This window comes from Saimiri boliviensis, chromosome 2, assembly GCF_048565385.1.
Source record: "Saimiri boliviensis isolate mSaiBol1 chromosome 2, mSaiBol1.pri, whole genome shotgun sequence".
NCBI classification, from domain to species: Eukaryota; Metazoa; Chordata; class Mammalia; order Primates; family Cebidae; genus Saimiri; species Saimiri boliviensis.
Genome location: NC_133450.1, coordinates 207,834,859 through 207,860,524, shown reverse-complemented (window position 1 = coordinate 207,860,524; position 25,666 = coordinate 207,834,859). Strand labels below are relative to the sequence as shown.

Genomic DNA, 25,666 nt, shown 5'->3' with positions numbered 1-25,666 from the left:
TCTTGCTACTGAGTTAGAGTAAATAGGCTAAGAGGAAAACCAGGGCTGTAGCCACAGCCTCCTCACTTTCCTAAAAATTTTAGAGTGTCCCTGCCACTTGACAAACTGAAACACTAAGATTTATACATTTCCATGGAAAAGGCAACAGTGGGAAAGAGAGGGCTTCCCAGATTTGTCTTATGGATCTCATCCTTCAGACACTAGCCGTCTGTTAGAAATGCTGTCTCCAGGCAAAAGACACAATAATCATATAATGCCAGTGGCTCACCAGTTGCTAAGGTCTCCCTCCTTTTAAGTGTTAGCTACTGAGTGTTTGGCCTGCATAATCTCATTTTTCTCACTTTCAGTTGTAAGAACTTTATTTGTGGGATTATTAGTGTTACTGTTTTACAGATGTGAAAATTAAGGCCCAGACAGGCAATGTTACACATCCAAGACAGCTACTGGATGAAACCCTGTGAATTTGCTACTACCCAACTATTTCTGACTTAAAAGAGTGGTGATCCCATGTGGTTCAAATTAATAACAAGTGACAGGGTAAGGATCTAACAGCGTTTGTGTGATGCTAGAGCAGGTATACTCAAACATTACATAGATGTTTCTTGGATATTTGTCAATTTTAGCATTTATCATTCTTCCTGACAAGCATCTGTTTACACGTCTGCTTTCTACACTGGACTGTGAGCTCATTAAGGACAATAACTATCCATCACTGGCTTCCGAAACACCCCACCACTACTGAGCTATCGTGTAGCCTGTTCTTACACTTGTTCAACACATCTTTATTGAATGCAAGAATAAATCATTTAAAAAATTCTCGGTCCTCTTGGATAATCACTGGCTCCCCAGCATCTTACCTTGGCACCAGTTAAGCCACGGTGCTGCCTAAATGGATAACTGCTTCTCAGTTCTGGAATTCTTCAAACACCTAGGGTTAGGAGGGTCTTTGGTTTGGCAGTTAGAGTTTTCTCAATTCTTTTATGACACAGGTTGTGCTGGACTCACTCAACTATGGAGATCAGATGTCCTCAGAAAAAAAGAAAATCCACACTTGAGGCTGTTTCCTGGCTCCTCTCTCTTCCTGACACATTCCAAAAGGAATTTATGGATGTTGGGAAGGACAAAGGCTGAGGAATTTCTAGGACATTTAAGAATGCCCATGTAAGCAGCTCTACGCTTGACAGACCATGCACAATAAAACTCTTGCCTGTAAAGGAGAAGAAAAGTTGGGTATAAGCTGCCTCATGGGTTGCCAAAATAATGTGGAAACATTATTAAATTCATCTGCATTTCTAAACAATAGGAATTCTCCTTGTCCTCCCAAACCTAGGATATTTCATGTACATACTGAAGTCAACAAGATAAATATATTCCAAGAGCTACTAAAAGTGAAGTCATGAGTAACTAATTTTGAAATATGATTCTAACCAGTTGGAAGTTTTCTCTTTTCCTAAAAATGAAATTGTTTATTCTCCAGCTGTGATGAGAGGAAAATTCAAAGATTGTTGATTTCTTCTTCTAGCAATGGTCTTTGTCCTGCAGTGAGGTGCCTAAAAATAACTGTTACTTCATTCCCTGCTGCTTCCAAAGGTTAGTTACCAAACAGCTCTAGTAGTAAAAGAGAAAAAAAGAAAGATTTGGCAGCAAGCCAAGAGCCATCTTCATGTGGAAAATTGTATGCTAAGAAGCCATTAGGACTGGCATGACACTGGCCTTGGTTTCCCAACCTGATAAATCAATTGTTAACGCACAGTAATGCTCTCAATAAAAATCTATAATGCCAAAATCTGAAGAAATAATCCAAGACTGGTAACATTTAATACCAAGGCAATTGAAATAAGATTAAAGCCTGACATTTAATCTCTCTCCCACCCTTCACTCCCTCCCCAGCCCAAAAGCTTTCAGGACCATTGTTTTTATCTTATTTTTTGCAGGGGTCTGGGGCCATAAATGTACCAGGTATTTGGAGAATGGGAGACTAAATATTAAAGCTTATATTCTATCCAGTCTTCTCAACAGATGAGTAATGGTGAGCAGTTAGGCACTTAGGCTTACAGAGGTGCCACATTGCTTACTGAGTTAAGTACCAGCTCTTCATGTTGATCTTTTAATATCCTTCCCAGTATGGCTTCTGCCAACTCCATGTGGTCTCTCCCTTTCTGCTTTCCTATGCATTACTTTATACCCTAGTAGAACAAGACCTCTCCATAATTCCTGCATGCTACACCACGTTGGCAAGTATCAGGCACCCACAAGGAGATGCCACTATTATTACAGTCATCTTCTTATTTCTCCTCACAACCCACACATTCCAACTTTCTTGCCTTTTCTCATGGTGCTTTTTTTTTCTAGGGTGCTATAGGCTTCCCTTTGAACATACCTGTTGGAGTTGTATCTAACCATTTTTTCAGAATCGTGCTCATCTTTGAAGTTTATCTCAAATGCCACTTTTTTTGAGATGTCTTTCTTGGGCCCCTCGAAAGAATATAGCCTCCCTCCGCTTTGAGCATTAATGGATATGAAGTTGGCCGGTCTCTTTTGCTACTTGTTATAGTCATTAATGTATCTCCCTGATTCCCCCATCTCTTCTGGATACAAGGTTTTCTTTCTGATCTATTCTCTATTTGATCAGTGTTGTTATTTTTGCTGCTGTTATCATTAGCTACCACATATTAAGTCCCTACTGTGTGCCAGGCACTGTGCGAGTAACTTAACATATGTCTTCTCATTTCAGCCCACTCTTCTGTAACACTATGAGATAGACACATGTATCCTCAGGGAGATGAGGCTGGGAAAGGGAACGGCCATAAGGAGCACTGCTAAAGTGATAGAACTGGATTCTAACACAGGTTTATTTTACTCCAAAGACAAGACCCCCCACAGACAGCTGCTTCATTAATGGAAATGTTTAGATGGCTGAAAGATATGGACTGAGTGTCCTCAAAACTCTGGAGCAAAGCAGTGCAGGGTTAGCAGAGGAATGGGAGCCATGAGTTGTCTTTGAAAGGTTCCTCCAGCTTCTAAGGAGAAGCTGAAGCAGACAGAAAGAGACGTTAGACATGGTCTGAGTGGCTCCTGTAGCAACTTTGTTTAGTTTGACATGGGGAGAAGATTCTTAGGAGACTCTAAGGTGTGCAGAGGGAGGAAGAAAAAAAGATTTCTTAACCCAAGGACAAGGTTGAGAGAGAGGATACAGATCTGAGACAGGGTAGTTATCTCTTCAGATCTGCAAAGGACCATAGCCTCAAGGACTGTTTCTCACTCACCCCTGAATAGTTCAAACATGTAAGATATGGAAACTACCATGCACACACATGCTGGCTATAGTTAAGTGAATTCGTTGCTAAAAAGAAGCCATTTTTTCTCCCTCATCCTCTGGCACTTGTGTCTGAGGTACTCATCCATTTTCATTAGTCAAGAAACTTAACAACATTGAATCTTTCTTATAGATTCTCCTTGACCTCTTTGAGTCTCCATTACCTCATTTTATATCATGGACTTAATAAAAACAAGCAATCCTCTAAACCAGTACTGCTCAGTAAAACTTCTTTAGATGATAGAAATGTTCTTTATCTGCACTGTCTCATGTTGTTACCACTAGCCACATGGGCTCTTAACTACTTGAAATGCGAGTGAAACAACTGAGGAATGATATCTTAAATTGCATTTAATTTTAATTAATTTCAATAATGACATGTGGCATACGGACACAGCAGCTCAAGATCAATCAATTTATTTATTTTTTTTTTCTTCTTTTTTTTTTTATTGCATTTTAGGTTTTGGGGTACATGTGATGAACATGCAAGATTGTTGCATAGGTACACACATGGCAGTGTGCTTTGCTGCCTTCCGTCCCCTCACCTGTATCTGTCATTTCTCCCCATGCTATCTCTTCCCACCTCCCCACCCCCTGCCCCTCCCCCATTTCCCCCCAACAGACCCCAGTGTGTAGTGCTCCCCTCCCTGTGTCCATGTGTTCTCATTGTTCAACACCCGCCTATGAGCGAGAATATACGGTGTTTGATTTTCTGCTCTTGTGTCAGTTTGCTGAGAATGATGGTTTCCAGGTTCATCCATGTCCCTATAAAGGACGTGAACTCATCGTTTTTGATGGCTGCATAATATTCCATGGTGTATATGTACCACATTTTCCCTATCCAGTCTATCATCATTGGGCATTTGGGTTGGTTCCAGGTCTTTGCTATTGTAAACAGTGCTGCAATGAACATTCGTGTGCACGTGTCCTTGTAGTAGAATGATTTATAATCCTTTGGATATATACCCAGTAATGGGATTGCTGGGTCAAATGGGATTTCTATTTTTAGGTCCTTGAGGAATCGCCACACTGTCTTCCACAATGGTTGAATTAATTTACATTCCCACCAACAGTGTAAAAGTGTTCCTATTTCTCCACATCCTCTCCAGCATCTGTTGTTTCCCGATTTTTTAATGATCGCCATTCTAACTGGTGTGAGATGGTATCTCAATGTGGTTTTGATTTGCATTTCTCTGATGACCAGTGATGATGAGCATTTTTTCATATGTTTGTTGGCCTCCTGTATGTCTTCTTTTGTAAAGTATCTGTTCATATCCTTTGCCCATTTTTGAATGGGCTTGTTTGTTTTTTTCTTGTAGATCTGCTTTAGTTCTTTGTAAATTCTGGATATCAGCCCCTTGTCAGATGGGTAGACTGCAAAAATTTTTTCCCATTCTGTTGGTTGCCGATTCACTCTACTGACTGTTTCTTTTGCCGTGCAGAAGCTGTGGAGTTTGATTAGGTCCCATTTGTCTATTTTGGCTTTTGTTGCCATTGCTTTTGGCGTTTTGGTCATGAAGTCCTTGCCTACACCTATGTCCTGAATGGTTTTGCCTAGATTTTCTTCTAAGGTTTTTATGGTATTAGGTCTGACGTTTAAGTCTTTAATCCATCTGGAGTTAATTTTGGTGTAAGGTGTCAGGAAGGGGTCCTGTTTCTGCTTTCTGCACATGGCTAGCCAGTTTTCCCAACACCATTTATTAAACAGGGAGTCCTTTCCCCATTGCTTGTTTTTGTCAGGTTTGTCGAAGATCAGATGGTTGTAGGTATGTTGTATTTCCTGTGAGGCCTCTGTTCTGTTCCATTGGTCTATATCTCTGTTTTGGTACCAGTACCATGCTGTTTTGATTACTGTAGCCTTGTAGTATAGTTTGAAGTCCGGTAGTGTGATGCCTCCCGCTTTGTTCTTTTTGCTTAGAATTGACTTGGCTATGCGGGCTCTCTTTTGGTTCCATATGAAGTTTAAGGTGTTTTTTTCCAGTTCTGTGAAGAAGGTCATTGGTAGCTTGATGGGAATAGCGTTGAATCTGTAAATTACTTTGGGCAGTATGGCCATTTTCACGATGTTGATTCTTCCTAACCATGAACATGAAATGTTTCTCCATCTGTTTGTATCCTCTCTTATTTCGTTGAGCAATGGCTTGTAGTTCTCCTTGAAGAGGTCCTTTACGTTCCTTGTTAGTTGTATTCCTAGGTACTTTATTCTCTTTGTAGCAATTGTGAATGGCAGTTCGTTCTTGATTTGGCTCTCTTGAAGTCTATTACTGGTGTATAGGAATGCTTGTGATTTTTGCACGTTGATTTTGTATCCTGAGACTTTGCTGAAGTTGTTTATCAGTTTCAGGAGATTTTGGGCTGAGATGATGGGGTCTTCCAGATATACAATCATGTCATCTGCAAATAGAGACAATTTGATTTCCTCCTTTCCAATTTGGATACCCTTTATTTCTTTTTCTTGCCTGATTGCTCTGGCTAGAACTTCCAGTACTATATTGAATAGGAGTGGTGAGAGAGGGCACCCTTGTCTAGTGCCAGATTTCAAAGGGAATGCTTCCAGTTTTTGCCCATTCAGTATGATATTGGCTGTTGGTTTGTCGTAAATAGCTTTTATTGTTTTGAGATACGTTCCGTCAATACCTAGTTTATTGAGGGTTTTTAGCATAAAGGGTTGTTGAATTTTGTCAAAAGCCTTCTCTGCATCAATCGAGATAATCATGTGGTTTTTGTCTTTGGTTCTGTTTATGTGGTGAATTACGTTTATGGACTTGCGTATGTTGAACCAGCCTTGCATCCCCGGGATGAATCCTACTTGATCATGGTGGATGAGCTTTTTGATATGCTGTTGCAATCGGTTTGCCAGTATTTTATTGAAGATTTTTGCATCTATGTTCATCATGGATATTGGCCTGAAATTTTCTTTTCTTGTTGAGTCTCTGCCGGGTTTTGGTATCAGGATGATGTTTGTCTCGTAAAATGATTTGGGAAGGATTCCCTCTTTTTGGATTGTCTGGAATAGTTTCAGAAGGAATGGTATCAGCTCCTCCTTGTATGTCTGGTAGAATTCCGCTGTGAACCCATCTGGACCTGGGCTTTTTTTGGGTGGTAGGCTCTTTATTGCTGCCTCGACTTCAGACCATGTTATTGGTCTATTCAGGGTTTTGGCTTCTTCCAGGTTTAGGCTTGGGAGGTTGCAGGTGTCCAGGAATTTATCCATTTCTTCCAGGTTTACTAGTTTATGTGCATAGAGTTGTTTGTAATAATCTCTGACGATGGTTTGGATTTCTGTGGAATCTGTGGTGATATCCCCTTTATCGTTTTTTATTGCATCAATTTGGTTATTCTCTCTTTTCTTTTTTATTAATCTGGCTAGTGGTCTGTCTATTTTGTTGATCTTTTCAAAAAACCAGCTCCTGGATTTATTGATTTTTTGAAGAGTTTTTTGTGTCTCTATTTCCTTCAGTTCTGCTCTGATCTTAGTTATTTCCTGTCTTCTGCTAGGTTTTGAGTTTTTTTGATCTTGCTCTTCTAGCTCTTTCAATTTTGATGATAGGGTGTCAATTTTAGATCTCTCCTTTCTTCTCATGTGGGCACTCATTGCTATATATTTTCCTCTAGAGACTGCTTTAAATGTGTCCCAGAGATTCTGGTATGTTGTGTCTTCGTTCTCATTGGTTTCGAAGAAGATCTTTATTTCTGCCTTCATTTCATTGTTTATCCAGTCAACATTCAAGAGCAAGTTGTTCAGTTTCCATGAAGCTGTGCGGTTCTGAGTTAGTTTCTGCATTCTGAGTTCTAACTCGATTGCACTGTGGTCTGAGAGACTGTTTGTTATGATTTCTGTTCTTTTGCATTTACTGAGGAGTGATTTATTGCCAATTATGTGGTCAATTTTAGAGTAGGTGTGATGTGGTGCTGAGAAGAATGTATATTCTGTGGATTGGGGGTGGAGAGTTCTGTAAATGTCTATTAGGTTTGCTCGTTCCAGGTCTGTGTTCAGGTCCTGGATATCCTTGTTGATTTTCTGTCTGGTTGATCTGTCTAATATTGACAATGGGGTGTTAAAGTCTCCCACTATTATTGTGTGGGAGTCTAAGTCTCTTTGTAAGTCATTAAGAACTTGCCTTATGTATCTGGGTGCTCCTGTATTGGGTGCATATATATTTAGGATCGTTAGCTCTTCTTGTTGCAGTGATCCTTTTACCATTATGTAATGTCCTTCTTTGTCTCTTTTGATCTTTGTTGCTTTAAAGTCTATTTTATCAGAGATGAGAATTGCAACTCCTGCCTTTTTTTGCTCTCCATTTGCTTGGTAGATCTTCCTCCATCCCTTTATTTTGAGCCTTTGTGTATCCTTGCATGTAAGATGGGTTTCCTGGATACAGCACACTGATGGGTTTTGGCTTTTTATCCAATTTGCCAGTCTGTGTCTTTTGATTGGGGCATTTAGTCCATTGACATTTAGGGATAGTATTGTTATGTGTGAATTTGATGCTGTCATTTTGATGCTACCTGGCTGTTTTGTTGGTTAGTTGATGCAGATTCTTGATTGTGTTGCTGCTTTTTTACCATTTGGTGTGTTTTTGGAGTGGCTGGTACTGGTTGTTCCTTTATATGTGTAGAGCCTCTTTCAGGAGTTCTTGTAGAGCAGGTTTGGTGGTGATGAAATCTCTGAGTGCTTGCTTGTTCACAAAGGATTTTATTTTTCCTTCACTTATGAAGCTGAGTTTGGCTGGATAGGAGATTCTGGGTTGAAAGTTCTTTTCTTTAAGGATGTTGAATATTGGCGCCCAGTCTCTTCTGGCTTGTAGGGTTTCTGCTGAGAGATCTGCTGTGAGTCTAATGGGCTTCCCTTTGTGGGTAACCCGACCTTTCTCTCTGGCTGCCCTTAGCATTTTCTCTTTCATTTCAACCCTGGTGAATCTGACGATTATGTGCCTTGGGGTTGCTCTTCTTGAGGAATATCTCTGTGGTGTTCTCTGTATTTCCTGGATTTGAATATTGGTCTGCCTTGCTAGGTTGGGGAAGTTTTCCTGGATAATATCCTGAAGAGTATTTTCAAGCTTGGATTCATTATCTTCATCACATTCAGGTACACCTATCAGACGTAGATTAGGTCTTTTCACATAGTCCCACATTTCTTGAAGATTTTGTTCATTCCTTTTTGCGCTTTTTTCTCTGTTCTTGCCTTCTCTTTTTATTTGATTGAGTTGGTCTTTGACCTCTGATATCCTTTCTTCTGCTTGGTCAATTCGGCTGTTGAAGCTTGTGCATGCTTCACGAAGTTCTCGTGTTGCGTTTTTCAGCTCCATCAATTCACTTATTCTCCTCTCTATGCTGTCCATTCTCGTCAGCAGTTCGTCCAATCTTTTTTCAAGGTTCCTATTTTCTTTGCATTGGGTTAGAACATGTTCTTTTAGCTCATTGTAGTTTCTTACTACCCATCTTCTGAAGTCTGATTCTGTCATTTCATCACCCTCCTTCTCCATCCGGTCTGGTTCCCTTGCTGGTGAGGAGTTGTGATCACTTTTAGGAGGAGAGGTGTTCTGGTTTCGGGAGTTTTCCTCCTTTTTACGCTGGTTTCTACCCATTTTTGTGGGTTTATCCACCTGTTGTCTGTCTCTGTCCCAGGGAGTTGGAGCTTTATGAGTTTCCGTTGCACTACTGCCTTTTTTGATTTTTTTTTTTTTTTTTTCAGGTCGGACCCGCCCAGCTAGCAGCACGCCTAGCCTCTGCCTGCCCGCAGGGGCTTTGCTGAGCTGCTGTGGGCTCCGCCCAGCTGTCCTGAGCTCTTCCCTGTAGTCCTTTTTATATGGGCTTAGTTAGAACTGTCTGGGCAATGGTGGCCCCGCCTCTGTTATGGCGGACTCTCTCTGTTGTGGCAGGTTGCCTCGGCAACGGCGGGTTGCCTCGGCAACGGCAGCCTGCCTCGGTAGCGGTGGAGAGTCTCAGTAATGGCGGAAGCCCCTCCCCCACGGAGCCGGACCGTCCCGGTTCAGCTGTGCTTGGTTTGAAGGACTCAACCCAGAGGGTTTCCAATTACTGTTTTTGTTTTCGTTGTTGTTGGGGGTGGAGGGGTGGGACCAACCGAGCCTGATCACCTGGCTCCCTGACTCAGAGTCTTTTCTTTTAAGTTGAACGACCCCGCGTTCCGGTCGCTTGTTGAAAAGGCGCCGGGATCTCCCGTGCTGCGACTCACGGAGTCGGCTCGAACCGTGGCGCCGGCTCCTGGCGGATTTTTTGCCTAGGAATCTCCTGGCCTGGCTCGCTATTTCAGATGAATGGGCTATTCTGCCGTCTCAGGGCTCTGCTTGGCAGCTAAGAGGGCTCCCAGACCAGTGGCTTTTGTACGGAGAACCGCAGCAACAGGGAGTGGTCACAGCAGCCGCGCGGGCGGAATCAGCCCCACGGGGGCTAAAACAGCCGCACCGGCTGGGACTGCGACGCTGGCGACCCCTCTGCCTGGGTATCTCCTGGTCTGTGGGCAATAAGAGTTCGTCTGGAAATGCGGCGTCCACTCACCCTCTGCACTTTCACTGGGAGCTGAAGTCCTGAGCTGTTCTTAGGCGGCCATCTTGAAAGTCGGTCCAAGATCAATCAATTTAAAGTGTTTTACTTCTTTTTAAATTTCCTATCTCATTAAGTTTTTATTGTGGGTTTTTTTTTTTTTTAACCAGATTAATTTGCTTTTGAGACCTTGACAGGGATGGAGATATATAGAACATCTCACAAAAGTAATTCTGTAATTCACAGGTATTCATTTGACTCTAAATATTAACGTTGATAAAAAGAGAAAGCAAAGTCTGACACACATGTGTACTGTTTTGCATTAGATACATACGCTGAGGCAGAGCAAAAAGCAGAACAACATACTTAGCTTGAAAATAGCTTTGTCCTTGATATGTGACCCCAAAAATCTGTACTTTGAGCCAATGACTAAGGCTATGTCTCTTCCTGATGCCCTTCCTTGCGATCAATGACTTACCAGATCCTTAAATATCACCATGAAAGATACACACACACTTACATATGTAATATATGTAATATTATGTTATATTACATATTATAATTGAAGCAAGTATATTATATATGGGGAGATATATGTGTGTATATACATATATATGTATATATACATATATATATGTATATATATTTATCTCCCAGGGCATGCATATTTATCTGGGATTGCTGAGAGAGGAAAAGTTCTTACTATGCTGTAGCTCTTGTCCTTGCTTAAAAACAGAACTGCATATGCCAAAGTAGGGGTTTCAAGGGTTAGGAGAAAGAAAATCCTGCAAAAACACATAATTAAAGTCCATATTTTTTTATTACGACTGTTTCCCTTTGTTAAGCTCTTACTGCAAACAAAGATTGTGTGCCATTTCTTTTACACACATTATCTCATGCACTTTTCACGATGATCCTGTGAGGACACCCTTAACACATTTATTGATGATGGGACTCTGGTTTGTGGTCATAGATGATACCTTGCACAAGGAACAGGAAGTGATCAATGATTCAAACCTAAGATAATTCGTCTACAAAACATGTGCCCTTCAACACCACTCTATTTATATTCTGGTGCTTTGGAACCTGCTACGTTCTCAAAGAAGCCCTTTCTATTGGGTTCCTACTCCAGCTAGAAAAGTCTTTCTCCTGTTGTGCTCAAATTTGCTGTCTCATAAAACCACCCTCCTTCCTGCCCCATCTTCAGCACACAAACCCATATATGTGCGTACACACACACACACACACACACACACGCACTTGTTCTGTCCTTAGGGGCTACAAGAAGCAAGCCAGTGCCCGCTTTGCCAGGATTTAGACATGGCATCCCTTCTCCACCCAACCTTGGTTTTCTCAACTACAAAATAAACATGCCTAGGTCTATAGTCCTTCCTCCTACAAGATGTTTTCCAGACCTTTTATTGCTGATCACTATAAAGATTATAATCTGTGTTTTTTAAAGAGCCTCTGTAGAATAAGTTGCTCATTCTGAAATTGTAAAAGACCTACTATCAGAACATGATTCTTCATGTCTAACCTAAATATCTTCAACTGCAATCTCAAGTAATTTTTTCTGGGTTCATCCACAAAAGAGACATAAAATAGCCAGTTGTCTGCATGAGAATATTTTACATTCTTAAAGGTCATTACTTGCTCCCTCTTTTTCCCTCTCTCATATAAACATTTCTAGTTCTAGTAAATTTATCTCCTCACCCACCAGTGATTTCTGCAGCTCCTCTTTGATCTAGATCCAAGTTGCTGCTGAGTTTAGGACTGTATTCAACTGGGAGGTCAAGCTCAGACTTAAGCAAAAGGAGGCTATTGGCATGGACTCTTGTTAGGTTTTGTTCCCAGGAGTGCAACAAAATAGGAACTACTGTTTAATGAGTGCCTACTACGGGCTTGACACCCTGCTGGGTACTTCATGTACAGGTCTCTAATCCTTCATTTTCTCTGGAAAGGTTTTGACTCCTGTGTTATAAATGAGTTCCTGGTTCAGAAAGGATAAGTAGCTTGCCAAAGTTACAGGGCTAGTGAGTGGCATTTGAAACCAGGTATGTCTAATTCCAAAGCCTAACCATTTTCTATAACACTTAAAATATAATCAGTCTTTCCCAAAGTATAAAAATATCCACCTACTCTCAGACCACCGTGAGCCAATAGGAAATACACAAACAAGGAATAACACTCCCCTTTCCCAAACGATGCAACATTTGGTTGTGCCAGTCCACATCTCTTAAATATACAGGGAGAAATCCTCACTCTACTCACATTGGTCATTATTACCCTAAACTCATTGCCTTGGAGTCTCAATCGGCAACTATAATGGCTTTTTAGATGGAAATTTAAGTCATTTAGCAACACACACAAAAGTGTTGGGTAGAAGTCCAAAAACATTTCAAGCTTGGCCCATGGCCCTTTCTCAAAAAAAAAAAAAAAAAAAAAAAAAGGCTAAGAGTTGATGGGAAAGGGGTAGGAAAGAAGGACTTTGTGAAGGTGAAGAGAGTCAGAGCAGCCGTCTACTATGTAACCAATAAATATTTGTCCAGTAAACGAATAAGATGGCCAAACTGGTTTGAAAGAAGAGAACACACCAAGTCTCCTTTTTTATAATTATCTTCATTCAGTGGCCTTACCTACATTGCAGACCCACACATTGTTATTAAAAAGCGAATTTCAATGAGAAAGCATGCTCACAAGAAGGTTGGGTGGTTTTTGTTTCTTTGATTTTTTGTTTCTTTGTTAGTTTTTGTTTTGTCTAACTAGGGAGAAGATGCCCTAAGTAGTTACTACAGGGATAGTTAGTAAAGTGTCAATAAGAATATAACTAGAATGTGGTACATATGTGGGTAGGACCTTCTTGGTTAAATGCGCTAGTGCTTTCTCAATCTTTAGGCCCCTGATCAGTCATATAGAAATGCTTCTCAGTTCAGTTTTCGCTGCCACAATTCCTCTCTGAAGTTTTGCAAAGGCTTTCAGTCGTGAGGAAGAAGGTGGTCATTTGGGATCATGCTGATGCCTTCTACTACTAGGATAAAATCTTTCTGGAAAAAAGTTAGAAGCCTTCTTATAGGCTGAGCAATCCAAGCACCACAGCTAATTGGCATAATAACTAACTTACAATGTGCACTTGAATATGCAAGTTTAAGAATAGTATGGGCATAGGGAAATGTCAATTTGTAAATGATGTGTTAAAAACCAAATACCCGCTGGGCATGGTGGCTCACACCTATAATCCTAGCACTTCGGGAGACCAAGGCAGGTGGATTTCCTGAGCTCAGGAGTTTGGGACCAGCCTGGGAAACACAGTGAAACCCCACCTCTACTAAAAAAAAAAAAAAAAATTAAAAATAAAAATAAAAACACAAAAAGTTAGCCAGGCATGGCGGCATGCACTTGTAATCCCAGCTACTCGGGAGTCTGAGGCAAAAGACTCACTTAAACCTGGGAGATGGAAGTTGCAGTGACCTGAGATCGTGCCGTTATGCTTCAGCCTGGGCAGCAGGGCAAGACTTCATCTCAAAAAAACAACCAACCAACAACAACAAAAAACAAACAGCTCTTCAGTTATCTTTTGAACTTTATTCAGGTGCATTTCCTAATTAAGGAAACCCATGAATGACTTTATATGATGTATAGATCATTCTCACATTCCTCCATGGCATTGTGTTAGTGAACATTATAACTACTATTTCTTCCTGTCTTTACTCAGTTTCTCAACTGCCTCTGACAAGTACCCTTTCCTCTGCCACCTGATTGCCCACACAGATGAATAGCTCTAAGACAGATGAATAAGATAACTTGGCAAAGTGAGAAGTGCTTCATGATAGCATATTCTCCTCCGTAATCTATTTCCATCTCATTCTTCTCACTATTTATGGCTCAGCTTAAATTTTACCCTCCATTTCCCATAAGCTATGCCCCACCATTCTCTTTATCTCCTTTTTTAAAAATATTTCAATGGCTGATATTTATTTTTTTTTAAAGAAATGTTCTTTTTTTAAATCTTTTTTTTATTGCATTTTAGGTTTTGGGGTACATGTGAAGAACATGTAAGATTGTTGCATAGGTGTACATGTGGCAGTGTGATTTGCTGCCTTCCTCCCCCTGACCTATATCTGACATTCCTCCCCATGCCATCCCTCTTATTTTCAAAACCCTTAGGCAGTTACACGCTATACCACAAAACAAATCCTATGCATTCTTTCTTGATTTGCTCCCTAAGTACTGAATGGATAATTCCCTTTTCTTCTTAATTCTATCGTGAAGTCCCCTGAGGGTATATACTTGGTCTTATTATTTATTTCTACCACACACAGACCTCTGTAAAAATTCTCTAAGTGCTCGTTGATTAGAGGAGACACCAGAGGCTCTTGGACATGCTTCCTGAGCTGTGAACCTCAGTTTAGACAACTGGTTCAGGAATATGCTATCAAGTTCTTCTAAAAACTGGACATTTGAAGGTTTGAAAATAAGGAGCAGGGAGATGGAGGTGCAGAGAAGTCGATTGAATGCTATGCTGATAGTCACATAACTAGTAAGAAGTTCGGCTGGGATAAAAACTCAGTTTGCTTTCCAGAGTCCTTTATTTTAACCTCTGCCTCTTGACAGAAGAGAACCAGCAGATGGTGTGAAAGTCAGTTTTGAGCATCAGTAAAATGAGGCAGGAGTTACTGAGCATCTACCAGAACTAGGACCTTTATAACACGATAATTTATTCAGAGGATGTAGTAATATTGAGGGAACTAATGAATACACAAATAACTTCCACATCATTCTTTTAACCCTGTCATTAGCAGTTATGATCTTCACTATATAGAAAGTGAAATAAAGAAAAGTTACGTAACTTGTCCAAGGAACCAGAGCTACAGCCAGATACAAACCTATGTCTATCTTATTTCAATATTTTACTTTTTCTATTTTTCTGTCTCCCTAAATTTCCAGAAGTTGAATAGTGAGTGAAATCATTCCTTCAAGTGACAAAGTTCTTTTAGAGACCATTTTTTGATCTTACAAGGGTATATAATGAAAGATTATCAGGAAAGCTTCAAATACAAGGATATAAAATGAAAAATCGTTTGAATTATACATATTCAATATATTCAATAGTAGATACTCAATTTTTTTATTTGTCTTTGCTTGTAGAAGATAATTCTTTCAAGAAGATCAGGGACAACTGATTTGGAGTCTACTCTGTGCTTCTAAATCTCAAATTCTGCTGAGAGTGGGACACCCTAGAACGCTAGAACCCCGGCAACACCCAGCCAAACCCACCTCCACCATGGGGGCCATGACTCAGTTGTTGGCAGGTGTCTTTCTTGCTTTGCTTGCCCTCGCTACTGAAGGTGGGGTCCTCAAGAAAGTCATCCGGCACAAGCGACAGGGTGGAGTGAATGTCACCCTGCCAGAGGAGAACCAGCCAGTGGTGTTTAACCATGTCTACAACATCAAGCTGCCAGTGGGATCCCAGTGTTCAGTGGATCTGGAGTCACCCAGTGGGGAGAAAGACCTGACCCTACCTTCAGAGCCCAGTGAAAGCTTCCAGGAGCACACAGTGGATGGGGAAAACCAGATCGTCTTCACGCATCGTATCAACATCCCCCGCCGGGCCTGTGGCTGTGCCGCAGCCCCTGATGTTAAGGAGCTGCTGAGCAGACTGGAGGAGCTGCAGAACCTGGTGTCTTCCCTGAGGGAGCAATGCAGTGCAGGAGCTGGCTGCTGTCTCCAGCCCGCCACAGGTACGAGCTGGTGGCCCGCCCAGTCCCACACTGTGCAAATGTGGAGAAATGATAAGCTTAGCAGCATCCATCGCTTGCTTTCAAAGTGGGCTCACTAGAAAACTAGCTCCCTAGAGTGTTCATTACAAAGAGATTTCATGTTCAAAGAAATGTGGACACCGTAACCACCTCTCTCCTGCTTGGAGGAGTCCTGGCAACAACTGTTTCTCAGAGGGGTTTGCAGGCTCCAAGAAGTCCTGCTTTGAAAAACCCTATTTCACCTTAATTATAACTTTCTAAAATGTATTTGACCATGAAATCTACCCACTTTCTACCCCAAAACCTATGAATACTCCATGAAATGTCTGTTCCTGAGAGCACTCTCTGATAGGTACTGATGTGGCCGCATTACCTCTTTGTACAAATAGAGAAACTGAGGCCAAGAAGGAGGATGGGATTCCTGAAGGTCCTGCAATACGGGGTTGAGTTCCTTACATCTCAGTATTCTTACAAATACACAATGCTGCCTGTGATAGCGCTGAGTCTATAAAAATTAGGTAAAAGTTCCAATGTAATAGCTATTATAATGATGACAATCATGAGTTAAGCTACCTCTGCTTAACAGGCACTGTGGTATTATCTCATTTAATCCTCCCAGCAGCCACTTTAAGGTAAAGGTTAGATAAGGGAAAGATAAGACCTCTTCTGCAGATCAAAGAAATGAAACTCAAAGGCATTCACTCACTGGCACAAGATGATACAAAGAGTAATAAGAGATACGGGCCTAAGCCAGGCGTGGTGCACTACCAGTACTTTGGGAGACCACGGCAGGTGGATCACCCGAGGTCAGGATTTGAAGACTAGACTGACCAACGTGGTGAAACCCTATCTCTACTAAAAGTACAAAATTAGCTAGGTGTGGTGGTACATGCCTATGCCAGCAACTCAGGAGGCTGAGGCAGGAGAGTCACTCAAAATCAGGAAGGAGAGGTTACGGTGAGCAGAGATCACAAATATTGCACTCCAGCCTGGGTGACAGAGTGAAACTCCACCTCAAAAAAAAAAAAAAAAAAGAGACAGATAGGGGCTTTGCATGTGCCTGTATGTCTCCAGAGCTCATACTCTTCCCATGGATGCCCTGTCTCCACATGCATCCCATTTCAAGAAATTTTGCTGCTTTGGAACTATGTCTTTATCTCCAATACTTAAGTTGATAAAACGACAGAAGTTTCAACAACTTCAAATCAGAGCTGAAAACCTCTGTTTCTGCCACTCAGAAAAAAAATTACCAAAATGTTCTTCAGCAATTATTTCAAGAGTAGACCTAACCACCCTAAATGAAATACTCTTACAGCTCTGCAGGACAGGCTCTAGGTTTCTAAGGAGAATTTTAAAAACATTTTCTTTAGACGTAAGTTAGTTTATCTTCCACTTCTGTCAACTCCCTAGAAAAATGCAGATGAGAATACACAGTAGGAATAATGCTAATTAGTGATTTAAAATGATTGCTTAAAGCAGTGCTGTCTAATGAAAAAATGAGTCACGTGTAATCTTACATTTTCTAGTACTCAAAGAAAGGAGAAACAGGTAAATATAATTCTAATCATCTCTTATTTAATTCAACATAGCCAAAATATTTTTTAGCCTGAAATCAATGTAAAAATTATTAATGGATATTGTACAGTCCATTATTTTATACTATTTGGAATCTGATATGTATTTTACACGTACAGCACATCTCAATTCAGACTAGCCACGTTTCAATGCCTAATAACCACATGTAGCCCAGGCCACCAAGTGGTCAGTACAGATTTAGATTCTCACTTTACAAATCAACTTTAAAAAAAATTTTCTTTCTTCCTACTTTCAAGAAGGAGATGAAATATATTAATATAGCTGTTTGTAGGTACAGAGAACATAGAGTGAATATATTCTAGTTCAGAGACTATAGAAGTGAGTTTTGTTTCTTCTCCTTAAGCTCCATGGAGATCAGACCAGTGACTTCTGCAAACTGAGCTAAGGCAATATTTAGCTTATTTGTCAATATTATGACAAATGAAGTAACGTCAACCTTGACCCCACATTCTTTACGTTGACCTCGACTTAGACTTCAGGATAGAAAGAAAAAAAAAGATAAAGGCAGATACGTTTCTGGGGACAGAGGCAAACTGAAAAATGTCCTTATAGAATCAGAAAGCCACACTTTAGTTACCTCATTTTAGTTGTGGAAAATGAGGATGTTTTGGTTATATAAACCCACATACCAACTTGAGCCAAACTTCCACAAAAATACTTTGGAAAAGAAAACAGAAAAAATTATAAGGACAAAAGAGTGAGCTCTTAATGTGTTTACTTACCTCAGTTTTCTTATAGGCGAAATTGGGCCAACAGCCTGCTTCCCTGGGGTATATCTGAAGCAGGCTGTTGGCCCAGCTTCACCTATAAGAAAACTGAGCGCCAGATCGTCTAAATCCCTGCCCAAATGTGGCATAGATATTGAATCAAAAAGTCAGAATTACATTCAGTTCAACAACTATTTCTTGGGCATCTTTTATGTGCCTGGCCTTGACGAGGCACTTAAGAAATAGCATAGCCCAGCATAATGCATTCCACAAGGCAGTGACTCATAATGATCACAGGTCTTGTCAGACTTCTTGAAAATGTGGCAAAAACTAAGACTCCACTCCCTGGGGGTAGAAATACACACACCCCTCTACACACACACCTACACATAATCACACACTGTCTTTGCATACAAGCCTATAATTTCGGGGCGTCCAGATTATGAATTCCTACCTGGTGTAAGTGGATGTGAGTCTCATCTGATTTCACACACTAAACAACTGGTTATCAAGCCACATGGAGCCTGAGGGTGAAATTCATCCTTCAGCTGAATTTGATTCTGGGTGCCCTGGGTAGATACCAAGAAATGTGGCTGTTGAGCCTGGCTGAGAACTTATTTCTTTTGTTGCAGGCCGTGTGGACACCAGGCCCTTCTGCAGCGGTCGGGGAAACTTCAGCACTGAAGGATGTGGCTGTGTCTGTGAATCTGGCTGGAAAGGCCCCAACTGCTCTGAGCCCGAATGTCCAGGCAACTGTCACCTTCGAGGCCAGTGCATTGATGGGCAGTGCATCTGTGATGAGGGCTTCACGGGTGAGGACTGCAGCCAGCTGGCTTGCCCCAGTGACTGCAATGACCAGGGCAGGTGTGTGAATGGAGTCTGCATCTGTTTCGAAGGCTACTCTGGGGCTGACTGCAGCCGGGAAGTCTGCCCCGTGCCTTGCAGTGAGGAGCATGGCACGTGTGTAGATGGCCGGTGTGTGTGCCACGATGGCTTTGCAGGCGATGACTGCAGCAAGCCTCTGTGTCTCAACAATTGCTACAACCGTGGGCGATGCGTGGAGAATGAGTGCGTGTGCGATGAGGGCTTCACGGGCGAGGACTGCAGTGAGCTCATCTGTCCCAACGACTGCTTCGACCGGGGCCGCTGCATCAATGGCACGTGCTACTGCGAAGAAGGCTTCACAGGTGAAGACTGCGGGAAACTCACCTGCCCACACGCTTGCCACGGCCACGGCCGGTGCGAGGAGGGGCAGTGTGTGTGTGATGAGGGCTTTGCCGGGGTGGACTGCAGCGAGAAGAGGTGTCCTGCTGACTGTCATAACCATGGCCGCTGTGTCGACGGGCGGTGTGAATGTGACGATGGTTTCACGGGTGCTGACTGCGGGGAGCTCAAGTGTCCCAATGGCTGCAGTGGCCATGGCCGCTGTGTCAATGGGCAGTGCGTGTGTGATGAGGGCTATACCGGGGAGGACTGCAGCCAGCTGCGGTGTCCCAATGACTGTCACAGTCGGGGCCGCTGTGTCCAGGGAAAATGTGTATGTGAGCAAGGCTTCAAGGGCTATGACTGCAGTGACATGAGCTGCCCCAATGACTGTCACCAGCACGGCCGCTGTGTGAATGGCATGTGCGTCTGTGATGACAGCTACACGGGGGAAGACTGCCGGGATCGCCGATGCCCCAGGGACTGCAGCAACAGGGGCCGCTGTGTGGATGGACAGTGCGTCTGTGAGGACGGCTTCTCCGGCCCTGACTGCGCGGAACTCTCCTGTCCGAATGACTGCCACGGCCAGGGTCGCTGTGTGAACGGGCAGTGCGTGTGCCATGAAGGATTCATGGGCACAGATTGCAAGGACCAAAGATGTCCCAGTGACTGTCACGGCCACGGCCGCTGTGAGGATGGCCAGTGCATCTGCCATGAGGGCTTCACAGGCTTGGATTGTGGCCAGCGCTCCTGCCCCAGTGACTGCAGCAACTTGGGGCAGTGTGTCTCAGGCCGCTGCATCTGCATTGAGGGCTACACTGGAGAAGACTGCTCAGAGGGTGAGTCCCAGGGCGCAGACCAGCGTGATGATGGCTGTGATGGAGTGGACACCTCGTGTGGGGTGGAAAACTACGTTTATATTTATAAACATACATACACACTGATTCTTTGTACATATCAATCTATCCATTTAAACAGACACACATAATGACTCTTTAAGGGGGCCCTGTCATTCAGCTGTTACAAGGTGACCTGTTTAAGGGCCCAAAGGGCTCAGAGAGGTAATATAATTGTCTCAGGGACACAGCTGACACATCACAGAGCTGGTATTCCAGTCTGCCTAACTCATCTAGACGGAGTTTAACATCTATTATCCAAGATGAGGTAGATAAAGAGATAACCTCTTTTTTGCTAAACATTAGCTTTCCTTCCTACTCTCCACTGACATCAAACCAACGGTAAACAAAATCTCTTTATTTGAATGGACGTAAAAATTCAGCTAAATTGAATAGGCAGTGACAGTACATAAAAACAACTATTTCAAATGCATACTCAGCTAAAGACAAAATGCCTATTATCCGCAAGATTGCCTGCCTTTTAATTGTCTTTTGTTACTGGTTTTGTTTTTATCTTTTGTTGGTTTTTTTAATCCTAAAGCCTGTAAGCTCCTTATTCTTAAAAGGGCACTATTTCTAGCAGTTAATGTGGGGTCTGGTACATATTAAATGCTCAGTAAATTCTGGTTAAATGAAAATACAGGAGAGAAAAATGATGCTCATGTTTAATGAGTCTCTTCTTTGTATTTCTCTCTTCCACACATACTGCAATTGTCATAATGGAGAATTTTTGCCTTTACTAAAGTGACTGGTATCTAGACATAAATAAATGGTTTTGCATTCAATGGGGCCCAAGCAGGGAAACCTGGTTGGAAAGAACACCAGGCTGGCAGGGAGGAGATCTAAGTTCTAAACTTGATGAAGTGAGCAAACTTGGTCAAGTCATTCTGCTTTATGCACATCTGTAAAATAAGAATGTTGAATCAGCTGAGCCCAAAATACTCTCCCAGTGCTAGGGACATGCAACTCACAGTTCAGAGCAGGGAGTCAGGCTGAGACTGCACTTTCCCATCCCAACAGCCTGCATCTGAACTAATAAAAGTTAGAGAGGCCAGAACACCAAAGGCCACATGGCTGACCTGGGACGCCAGCCTGAAGGAAATGGACAAAGGAGCATCCACCACAGGTCTTAAGATGGATCACAGCAGGGGGTCATTGATGCCTTCTGCATTTTAGAGACAATGGAAGATCTTCAGTCCTCTGTGGCTGATGGTGGAAGAGACAGGTCAAGAGAAACAAACCTAGAGGGATGTTATAGGGCACACGGTTGACCTAAGATGTCATTTCTTATTCCTGCCAGTGTCTCCTCCCAAAGACCTCATCGTGACAGAAGTGACGGAAGAGACGGTCAACCTGGCCTGGGACAATGAGATGCGGGTCACGGAGTACCTCGTTGTGTACACACCCACCCACGAGGGCGGCCTGGAAATGCAGTTCCGTGTGCCCGGGGACCAGACATCCACCGTCATCCGGGAGCTGGAGCCTGGTGTGGAGTACTTTATCCGGGTATTCGCCATCCTGGAGAACAGGAAGAGCATTCCCGTCAGCGCCAGGGTGGCCACGTGTGAGTGAGCAGAACTCTTCTGGGCAGCCTCACCTGACCTCAGCCCTCCCTTGCCACGGCCCCTACCATCCTATAGTCGTTTGTTATAGTTACACAAAGTAAGAGCCTAGAATTAAGTCCATAGAATCGCTTCTTAAAGAAATATTTCATTTTCCATAAAATCTTTCTCCTTGCTCTCCTATATACTTCCTGCCAGAGAGAATCATTACAAGTAGCCCTTAGGAAGTGTTTGCTATGTACTAGACTTTGTTGTAAGAAGCCTAAATATTAGTAGAAGAGTCCTCATTTGGCTAGGTGTGGTAGGTCACGCCTGTAACCCCAGCACTTTGGGAGGCCGAGGCAGGTGGATCACCTGAGGTCAGGAGTTTGAGACCAGCCTGGCCAACATGGTGAATCCCCATCTCTACTAAAAATACAAAAATTAGCCAGGCATGGTGGTGCACGCCTGTAATCCCAGCTACTTGGGAGGCTGAGGCAGAGAATAGCTTGAACCCAGGAGGGAGTTCAACTTGATCTCTGCAGTGAGTTGAGATCACAACACTGCACTACAGCCTGAGCAGGAGAGCAAGACTCCCTCTCAAAAAAAAAAAAAAAAAGGCCTCATATTATGAGTTAGTATATGTATGAAATAGGAGCTATTGTTAACCCCATTTTATAGATGGGGAAACTGAGACCACATGGTTAAGCATATTTTTTTTTTTTCCAACATGTTGAAACACATCATATGGAAAAGTTAAGCATCTTATCCCAAATCATGCCGCTAACAAGTAGTAGAAGCAAAACTTTAACCCTGGCAGTCCTGGCAGATTTATGCTCTTCACCACTCTATTGCTTTTCAGTGGAGCTCACTGTCTATTTCTTTTTAAGTGGAAACATTCTGGTTTATGATTTTAGCATCAGTATAATTACCTTCATATCTAAAAAGCAAGCTCTGGCTAGAAATTGACCCTTTCTTGCTTAATAATAATAACATTGGCTGCCATTTATTGAACTTGCTCTGCATGCCACGAACCAGGCCCAGCGGTCTACAGGGAGTACATCACTCACTCCTCAGTGCATTCCAAAGAAGTAGACATATTTATCTTCCTTTCCCAGGTGAAGAAACTGAGGCTTAGAGCATTGTATGCAATTTGCTCAAGTTCACATTGATACTAATAGTAGAGCTTAGATTCTAAGCCCAAGTCTGGCTGATTACAAAGCCTGTGTTCATTTTAGATTTCACTATATGAAATAGACATAATTAATGATACTGTTTGTTCTAATATTAATTTTTATACAGCCTCATTGTAGACCTTATCCCAGAAGAAGCTGTGAAAGGACACCTGCTCTGGTTGTCAGCCCTGACCGTTGCAGACATCCGGTCTGGTTTAGTGGAATCATGGTTGCGTTGCCCACCCACACACCTGCCCTAACCTTACATTCTATTTGTGGTGTTCCTTATAGACTTGCCTGCACCTGAGGGCCTGAAGTTCAAGTCCATCAAGGAAACATCTGTGGAAGTGGAGTGGGATCCTCTAGACATTGCTTTTGAAAACTGGGAGATCATCTTCCGGAATACGGTGAGGAGGACCAAAGAGCAGATCCATTTGACCTCAAGGATTTGAAAGATGATCAAAGGGTTCTGAAGACTTTTGTATCCACTCAATTTCCTTAGCTTTTGGTGGAGGACAAGACTCTAATGAGCACCTTTTGTATTAGCATCTATATTTTAAGGGATGTTGGTTTTCCCCTCATTTTAATATGTCAGTAAGTGGAGCACTTAGGGCTGAGAGCCTAGACAAATAGAACTTGTCATCTCAAGGTTCCAGTCGTCCCTTATCACCTTGGAAATCTCTACTCAGAGGCAAAGAAGAGAAGAAATGGTCTCTCCCTCAAAACACAGGTACACCACAGATTTGAGCAACCCTTCTCTCCAGGTCCAAAAGCACATGTGAGGCAGGGAACTTGTTCTCTGAATTTAAGCCCAGCCTCTGCCACCAACTAGCTGTGTGACTATCCAACAATCACCCGGCTTCTCTGATGCTGGCCTCAGTCTACCAAGGAGGGATTGAGCTTGTGGCTTCAGAAGTCCTTTGGCTCTCAATGTTCTATCATTTGACTTGCATGACAAAGGGGTAGAGGTCTATGAGAGGGAGAAACAAACTAGAGAAATGTCTTTGTCATCCCTGTATCTCAGTAGTTCACATACTGATCTGATGAATAGTAAGTGCCTAATGAATAGATGAAAAAATAAAAGAGGAATGAATGAATGCAGAGTGAATGGATCACATAAATTAAGGGACTGAAACCTCCCCTAAATCTTACCAAGCTCACTCTATCTCTCAGAATAAAGAAGATGAGGGAGAGATCACCAAAAGCCTGAGGAGGCCAGAGACCTCTTACCGGCAAACCGGTCTAGCTCCTGGACAAGAGTATGAGATATCTCTGCACATAGTGAAAAACAACACCCGGGGCCCTGGCCTGAAGAAGGTGACCACCACACGTGAGTATCACCTTTAATACCCCTGATACAATGATAAGGCTGATTGTACCTCAGAGCATCTCCTGGTTGGGAAAATGCCTTCTCATATAGCATCTATATCATTTACCTTTTGCTACATTTTTTAAAGTCCATTTACAGTGATTTAAAATAACAATTCTTTGCATGTTGGTGATCTAGGTTTGGGCTCAGCTGAGCAGTTTATCTGTTCTTGACTGCACTCCTTATATATCTGTGTGATTAAGGGGCAGATTGGCCTAGGATGGCCTCAGCCAGGATGGTGTCTTTCTGCTTCACAGGTCTCTCATTCTCCAGGATGCTGGTCCTGTTCACACAACTGTTGAACAGGTTCAAAACTGGCATTAGATCACTTCTACCAAAGTATATCCCAAGGCCAGTTTATGTTTAAGGAATGGAGAAACAGATCCGTCTCTTGATGAAAGGAGTTTCAAAATTGCCTTTCAAAGGGACGTGAACTACCTGAAGTTAGATAATTAAGTCTGTTGCTAACAATCTACCATGTCACTAGTTTAATGTTAGCACCCAGTTCTAGGACAGACAAGGGGAAAATATTAACGTTAAGTAGTAAAGAAGCGAAATCACTTTAACATCACATAGTTAACACTATCAGGAGCATAACTTTAAGCCAGGGTAAGTTTTATAACTTTAACCCTGTTTCTGCTAACATTGACTAGGCTCTGATTTATGCAGAATGTTGATTTCATCTCTTCAACAGGAACCTAAATAAAAATTTACTCAATGATAATGATGTCAGAACTTCTTGTGAGTAGAATAGGATTTAGCAGTACTAGGTCGTTTGGTAAGAAAAATGTCTGAATTTGGAGTTGTTCTACCAGGAAGCAATTTTTTTTGTTTGTTTGTTTTTGACACGGAGTCTCACTCTGTTTCCCAGTCTGGAGTGCAGCAATGCAATCTCAGCTCACTGCAACCTCTGCCTTCTGGGTTCAAGTGATTCTCGTGCCTTAGTCTCTCAAGTAGCTGGAATTACAGGTACCCACCACCACACTCAACTAATTGTTTTGTATTTTTAGTAGAGACGAGGTTTCACCATGTTGGCCAGGCTGGTTTCGAACTCCTGACCTCAAGTGATCCACCTGCCTCAACCTGCTAAAGTACTAGGATTACAGGCTGAAGTTTTTTAAAAAGAAAAAAATACGTAATTTTGCACTTCTATAAAGGCAAACCACTTTATTTTCTTCAAGATAACATATGCATCAACTCTTTAAGTAATTGCCTCTTCTTGGCAGGAGTTGTTGGAAAAGTTAAATCAGTTGCTAATGACAAGAAAGAACATCTTGCATTTAAATATTTGCACATTTTGCCTAGCTCGTAGCCAATTCCACGGATTTTCTCCTTCATAAGCAAGCGTTTTCCATCATCCTGACAACACCTCTCTGTGGTAGGTAGAAAAGCAGGTACCAACAGGAAAAAAAAAAAACATTAGATCAACAGAAAGACAAAGAAAAGACAAAGCAAATGCTTAGTTGCTATGGAGGAGGTGCAATGAAAATAAAAAAGACTTTTTTTCACTGCTCTTTTCTTTTTAATCTAAATTTGGGAATTGGCTGCTTTATTTCTTCTTATTTCAGGACAAACATTCTCACATTTAAAGTTGCATAATCAT

The 25,666-nt window shown here is 42.2% G+C and overlaps 1 protein-coding gene across 17 annotated transcripts in view; it reads left to right on the top strand.

Annotated features, from left to right (window-relative positions):
• Window positions 1–25,666, top strand: part of TNC (tenascin C) — a 100,881-nt gene that overhangs the window by 18,079 nt on the left and 57,136 nt on the right. For all 17 annotated transcript variants that reach the window (XM_074395238.1, XM_074395223.1, XM_074395224.1 and 14 more), the window contains exons 2-6: window positions 14,966–15,558; window positions 18,512–19,921; window positions 21,279–21,542; window positions 22,986–23,101; window positions 23,868–24,024. In XM_074395238.1, the coding sequence (XP_074251339.1) occupies window positions 15,102–15,558; window positions 18,512–19,921; window positions 21,279–21,542; window positions 22,986–23,101; window positions 23,868–24,024 (2,404 nt within the window). In that variant the 5' untranslated portion in view covers window positions 14,966–15,101. The remainder of the gene's footprint in view (window positions 1–14,965; window positions 15,559–18,511; window positions 19,922–21,278; window positions 21,543–22,985; window positions 23,102–23,867; window positions 24,025–25,666) is intronic.